We start from the raw sequence: 7,349 nt of genomic DNA on the forward strand, positions 1-7,349 counted from the left end.
TTACTGGGGAAGGATTGCATGGAGGAGATTGTAACCATGGCAATGAGACAATATATGATAGAATGAATGTAAAACTAATGTTCTCCCATGTAAACTATCACACAATTCACAATAAAACATTTGAGAAAAAAAACAAAAAGTCTAGGAATGCTTCATAGCTCTTCACAGGTGACTCTGTGTTTTAGACATGTGACTCCCAAGCTGAGCTTGTCTTCCAAATGCTGGTCTAATGTTTCCAGCTATTTCTTGATGTCTCATTTGTTCTTTTTACCAGTTATGTTCCAAGCATCCTCCTCTTTCCCAATCTATTTCTGTTTTCCTTGTCATCTCTGTTCCTTTCTCATTACCACCTAATTGGTGGGAGACTCAGAAGCTACTGTAATAACAATCAGTGGTTGCCTAATTTTCTGGTATCTGCCATCAGGACATTTGCAAAAATGACCTGGGACCTGTGTTATAATCGATTTCTGTACAGCATCCCTAGAGACCTCCTGTGCAGTTGTTTTGGAGTGAAACTTAGGAATCTGATAACATTCTATCATGTTTGGCAAGGTACATACAGATTGGGTGACATTTGTTATTTTGTGTTGTACCTCACTGTCAATTCTGACTCATGGCGACCCTGAATATGGTTTCCAAAAATGGCTGGTGGATTTGAACTGGCAACCTTGTGGTTAGTAATTCAGTGCTTATCCTACAGTGCTACACTAGGGCTCTTGGTGAGATGAAAAAAGAGGCTCTTAATAACAAGAACAATACAACTCATATGAGGATACCATGAAATCCCACTGGCTTTATTTTCAGACATTGAAGGTCCTCAAAGGGCTCCCGAACTATTTCTAAGTTGTCCCTAAGGTGTTGTTTTACCAGAACTCAGGTATATTCTAAGGCCAAGGTGAGCCCAAAGTGATTATTACTGCAACAACAGCGGATACAGGAAGAAGTGCTATTGTCCTCTTGTTTACTGTGTCTCAAGTATGAGGTAGGTTCCTCCTAGTACACCAGAGACTAAGTACAAACTCCTAATGAAGGTTTCCAAAAGGGAAACACAACACAGAATAATTATCACTGTTGCACAGACTCAACTCATTCTAAGGTCCCTCTACCCCACTCTTTACCTGCATCTTTCACATGGCAGGTGAAGCTTACCCTTCCCTTTGGGAATCACTCCAGGCATCTTCCTGGTTGGAATTCTGGCAAAACTGACCTAGAGATCCAGAAAGAAAAGAGCTTATTCTTCTCTCATCCTTGAAATCTATTTCCTGAGTCCTCATTTCTTTTTTTTACTCAATGTAATAAAGTTTCTTTTCATTTTTGTTTTATTGTGAATTATGTGATAGTTTACAGGGGAGAACATTAGTTTTACATTCATCCTATCGTATATCGTTTCATTGCCATGGTTACAATCCCCTCCGTGCATCATCAACCAACCAAAGGGTATACCCCACAAGTCTGCCTCTGGTTGTCAGCACACAGCCCCTCTCCCTTTCTGGGTCTAGAGTCCCCAGCCACTCCATCTCTCCACGTCATCATCTCTGCCTCCAACTCTGGTGTCACTGTTTCTCTGGGTGGGGTCCCGCACTCCACTCTTCTCCCTTGATTGTCCCAGGGACCTCTGCTCCTGGACTGCAAAGTCAACCACTCCCCTCATTTTGCTACAAAACGCCTACCTTTACATTTCCAACCCTCACAGTCAGTCTTGATGGTAATTATTCACTATTGTACCACAAGAGTCCTATCCCCGTCTCCTTTCATCAGCCCTGCCCAGACAGATTGGATACTATTCAGTGGAGATTCTACCTTCCTCTGCATGTCTGGATCTAGGCTCCCTCTTGAAAGCTTGTAAACCAGTCACTTCTTGCCTTTGTAGCCCACCCCCCCAAATTTTGGGTAGCCAATGTCCAAGTTGCCCATCCCTGTCTACCCTGTGTATTGAGGGGAGTGGGAATGATCCTCGCTGTAAAGATTTGTTCCCTCTTTTGAGCTAGTTCATCAAATTGTATCAGATTACTCTTTTTTTCCTCTTTGTTGTTCTTCTAATTGAGCTCTGATCATCCAGCCATTGAAGCGAGGTCAAGTGGGTATTATTTGCAAGTGTGGGTGTTCTTGTTCATATGCCTTCTCTTCTTATCAGCTGGATGCTTCATTCTCCACTCTAGTCTTTTGTGGCTATGTCATTGACTCTGGGCCCAGGAGTCCCCAGGTCTTGCCACATTGCTGGCCAACTAGGTCTCCACCTGTGTTCACAGGAATCTATTGAACGTGGTAGGACTTAACTCACAGCTTCATTGCTGTTTTTCCCTCACTTCCCCTTATCAGTGTCCAATGTGGTCACTAGTCAGAGCGTACATCTGCTTGTGTATTCTCAATGTCTTAGTCTTGGGAGGCAGTTTGCCCTGAGGGGGCCTGACTTCTTGCCTTGATGTCTCCTGGAGTTTCTTTTCATTTTAAAAAGAAAAATCCAGCATATTTTTTCTTCTCAGTTTTTTGTTTTTGGATGTATACAAAAACACTCAGGAATATATAATCATTTGAAAAACCAAAGGCACATTCTGTGAGCCTGCCTCCTGGCTGCCATAACACAGCCTTTCTCTTTCCATGAGTCTGGAGCCCTCAGCTGCTCTATCTCTCCATGTCATCATCTCTGTCTCCATCTTGATGGTCCTAGGGTCCTCTGTTCCTCATCTGTGAGATTAACTACTCCCCCCTTTTCATTACAAAACTTCTACCTTTACAGTTGTGACGATTGCAGTCATGATGACAATTACTGAGTCCTCATTTCTTAATTAGGCATGATTGGGAGTGGGAATATTCCTTCCCTACAAGGAACTCAACCCAAAGGCATACCTGGTGGCCCCACTAGGATAATCAAACAGTAGTTTGACTTTAGGACATATTCTGAAATCTGGTTATTCACTTAAATAATACTGCATGTGCATGTTCAACTTCACTGCCTATTTCAGGTTGTAATGTTCCATGCTCAGTCCAGTTCCTTATCAGTCTGTTTTCAAGAAAGGTTCAAAAAACCTTAGGTATAATTTCACCCAGGGTTAATGTATTACATACTTTCTGAGCATAGCAAATTAGTTAAATGCCCTTTAATTGTCATAATAATCCTATGATATAGAGATTTTTTGTTTTCTTCCATCTTACATTTGAATAAATGGAAATACAGTGAGACTAATAGAATTAACTAGGGTCAATGTCCAGGAAGTGACATGCTGGGATTTGAACCGAAAGCTTCTGGTGCCAAATTTATAACCTTAACTATTCTGAGACACTGAAAAACATGGAGGAAGTAGACTGAACATTAAGTTTGCTAGGCAGGATTTGGACTGATGGGACAAAAAGTCAGCGAAGAAGGCTTGCTGAAGGAGATTGGAGTGCTGTGAAGGAGGTCAGCTTGGGCTATGAATTTACAGCAAGGTTGCTTGGCACTACTGGACTCCTATCTACTACCCTTTATCACTTTCTCTAGACTTAATGGTTATCCTTTGAACTACCTTCTTTATTTCTGAGTTAATCACCAACCTTGACTTCCAGGAGCCAAGCCCATGCTGTGGTGAAGCAGCCTGTCCGGGGAGCCAGGGCCAGGACCACCATCACTGCAATTGTTCAGAGAAGCGGGGACTGGAGCACCGGCCTCTTCAGTGTCTGCAGAGATAAGAAAATTTGTATGTTTTTCCTCTTCATTTCAGTTCCTCCTTACTTTTTTCTTTCTCAAGACATCAGTAGGTGGAAGAGCTACAGCAGGCACAAGGATAGAAATTAAGTGGTCTGTTGATTCAAAAACACTATTTGGCAGAAAAATAATGTTGCTTTTCAGGACTGTGGTTGCTTTTATAAAGTAACCGATGCCCAAAAATCTACTAATGGAAAAGATACCTCCAAATGGGCTCCCTCATCTACTGCTGATTAGAGTGTAAATTGGTACAAACTTTTTAGCTGATGGGTTAGCAATATCTCTGTCTCTATAGCTATATCTATCTGTCTGTCTATCTATCTATCTATCTATCTATCTATCTATCTATCTATCTATCTAAAGAACCTCAAATGTTACATAGCTTTTGGGCTAATAATTACATTAATAGGGATTTAGTTTAAGAAAATAATAACATACAAATATTTAGCAGCAATGTAAAATTTTGCAGGCTTGGTTATTAGAGCAAAAATCTGGTACAACCTATTTGTCTAAATGGGAAGGGAAGTAACTGTATAGTGAATTATTATTGTTGTTGTTAAGTGCCGTCAAGTCAGTTCTAACTCATAGCATCCTTGTATAAGATTTCCAAGGAGCGGCTGGTAAGTTTTGAATTGCTGATTTTATACTTCAAACTGATTGACCTTGTGGCCCAGTGCTTATCCTACAGCACCACACCAGGACAGCCATCAAACTCATGTTATAGAATAACATTTATTGATGTGAAGAGATGTTTTGGTTACATTTTAATATTAGAGAAGCAGATAGCAAAACTATGCACATTAGACACCATTTTAAAGGAAAATATTTAGAAAAATGCCTCGAAGGATACAAAAAAAAATATTTATAGCAGATGACTCCAGATGGCAGACTAATGACTAATTTTTGTTTTCTTTTGATTATCCCTTTTCTAAGGGGCCTTGGTGGCACAGTGGGTTAAGTGGTGGGCTGCTAAGTGAAAGGTCAGTGGTTTGAACCTGCTAGCTGCTCTATGGGAGAAAGACGAGGCAGTCCTCTTCCATAAAAGTTTATAGCCTTGGAAACCCTAGGGAGCAGTTCTGCTTTGTTCTATACGGTCACTAGCAATAGGAATTGACTCTACTGCAGTGGTTTTGTTGATCTCTTTTCTAATATCTCTATAAGGAATATGTAGTACTCTTATAACAACATGAACAATTTCGGTCCTGTATGGGTCGGACCCGACTCAATGGCACTTAACAACAACAACAACAACATGGCGCTGTAGGATAAACACTCGACCGCAAAGATGGTTTGAACCACAAGGTCAGTGGTTCAAATTCACCAGCCATTCCTTGGAAACCCTACCCAGGGTCGCTATGAGTCAGAACCAACTCATGGCACTTAACAACAACAACATTCCTCGATGGAATTATCTTCTGACACCGGTTCAGCTACAAAGAGGTATCTCTAGTTAACATGATCTCCCCTGGTTTTGAAGTTCAAAGTATATCAAGTCTATTTTTACTTTAGGACACTTGGACCTCTCTCTAGTACTACATATCTGAATCTGTTTCCAAGATCTGATACTCTGGGCCTATAAAATAGGGTTCTGAATAAATCACATAATCTCTGTTGGAGGAGGAACAATCCCTTTAATGGTTGAGGATCCATCTCTCAGGTTCAAAATACAACAGATCTTGTGTCTAATATTTTTGAATAATATGGTTCTTTCCACATACTGAAGGCTTCTAAGAAGATCTGAATTTGTCCCAAAGCCTCACAGGATGTATTGGTTAGAAAGCTTTTAGTAGTTATATGGTCTGAGTTCTCACTGACCTCAGGAGTCTTGCTGAGACAAAGCTTAACAACATATTTTTGTGTTCTGATTGTTGCAGCTGTGTCTTTACTGTTTTCCTGGGTCTCACAGAGAAGTGACGGCCCAACACAAATCCTACCCAGTACTCTGTCCTTTTGCTTGTCTGACACAGAGTTAATCAGGTCTTTTCCTGCCAATGCTATTCCTATGATCTTGTGACCAGACAACAATGACAGCCCTTCTCCGGTTTCCTGGAGATTCTTCACGGTCTTGTACTGTTTTCAGTTCTTTGGCTATATTGAGACCTAGCCTCATATTGTGATGTGGACCATTTTCCCTACATAGATTGTGGCTGGTTAAAAAAATATCAATGCACTCCAACCTGGACAAAGTCTAGAATATAGTGTAATAGTTAAAAGCACAGATTTCCATCAGACATAAACCTGGGCTTTGAATCCTAACTCTGCCTCTTACTGACCATTTGACATTGGACAAATTCTTTGGTTGTTCACTTTTTCAGCTCTAAAATGAGGTTGAGGATATGAAAGTACTTGCTTCAAAGGTTATTGTCACAGTTATACAAAGAATCAATAGACTATACTCTTAACACTGACTTTGTAACATAGCTGAATATGTTAGGGTTTTTTGGTTGTAAGCAAGCTTTGGAATTCATTAGTAGACAATTGGGCAGCTCAAATAATCAAAGGATCAGATGAAAACCAAATGGATAAAGGATAAGATGTAGTTTCAGGAGCTTGCTGACATCTGGTCAACTCTAAATCCTTGTACCATCTTGTCTGAGAATAAATGTTTTGGTAGAAGGGACCCAAATTACCTACTGCTTGACAAGAACAGGGAAGTTTTCATAACAGCTCCATTATTGGGGTACTTTTTAATTTAAAATAAATTGTGAAAATCCCAAAAAATATCATTACAATGCACTTAGTGCATTATTGTTAAGCATTTTCATTATCCTTCAATATGTTAGAGCAATTGCCCACTTCAAGGGTTGTTGCCAGTATTAAAGCATATAAATCCACAAATCCCACTCTTAAGACTGGTTTGGAGCATAACTGAATCACTTAGAGTATTTTTCATTGCAAGGAAACATTGAATTTCATTAGAAAGTATTGGGGCAGCTCATAGAATCAAAGTATCAGCTAAAAACCAACCTCAGAATTTGATCTCATATTAGAGTAAAAAGTAGCATCAGGAGACTTAGGTTGTAGTCATCAAAGTGATTTTTGAACAATCCTAAAATCACCCAAAAAGCAGGTCAAAGAAGGAGCCATTGCCCTGAAATCCCCTCTGCCTCAAACATTGCGTTACTGCCCATCTCGGCTCCTCATCACCATTAGTGCTAAGAATATCAAATCACACTGGGTTTCCTGATGACTCCCTACCTTTGTATTTGAGAACCCATTCTAAAAGCAATGGAAGCAGTATAGGTAGAGAAATGTAATATTCTTTACAATGGGAGGAAATCATGGAGGAGAGACCATGGATATGTAGTGCAAGGTGATCGCAAATGTTCTGTGTCCTAATTGTTCTCTAGATGGACCTCCATTTTGTGACTTCTTTTGGGTCTGTAAGCTCATTGTCACAGAAGGAAATTGTACACATGGACCTCACCAGAAATCAAATAGACTACATCTGTGGAAAGAGATGATGGAAAAGTTCCATATCATCAGTCAAAACAAGGCCAGGGGGGAACAAACAAGGTGGCGGATTGGGTGGATGTGTAGCAGAGAGCTCCGCCAACAACAACACAAAATACCTGGCCAAGCAGGCTCAGGGAATGGACCCAGAACTCTGAACCACATATAAAGGAATACTTAGAAGGTTGGAAGGCTCACAGCTGGGGAATTTGTG

The 7,349-nt window shown here is 40.4% G+C and overlaps 1 protein-coding gene across 1 annotated transcript in view; it reads left to right on the top strand.

The window, feature by feature from the left end:
* The window catches only part of PLAC8L1 (PLAC8-like 1), a 37,501-nt gene that overhangs the window by 8,902 nt on the left and 21,250 nt on the right, over positions 1-7,349 (top strand). The window contains 2 exon segments of the mRNA XM_006874513.1: positions 1,174-1,184; positions 3,552-3,674. Coding sequence (XP_006874575.1) covers positions 1,174-1,184; positions 3,552-3,674 — 134 coding nt within the window.

Source organism: Chrysochloris asiatica, unplaced genomic scaffold (genome assembly GCF_000296735.1).
Source record: "Chrysochloris asiatica unplaced genomic scaffold, ChrAsi1.0 scaffold00280, whole genome shotgun sequence".
Taxonomy (NCBI): Eukaryota; Metazoa; Chordata; class Mammalia; order Afrosoricida; family Chrysochloridae; genus Chrysochloris; species Chrysochloris asiatica.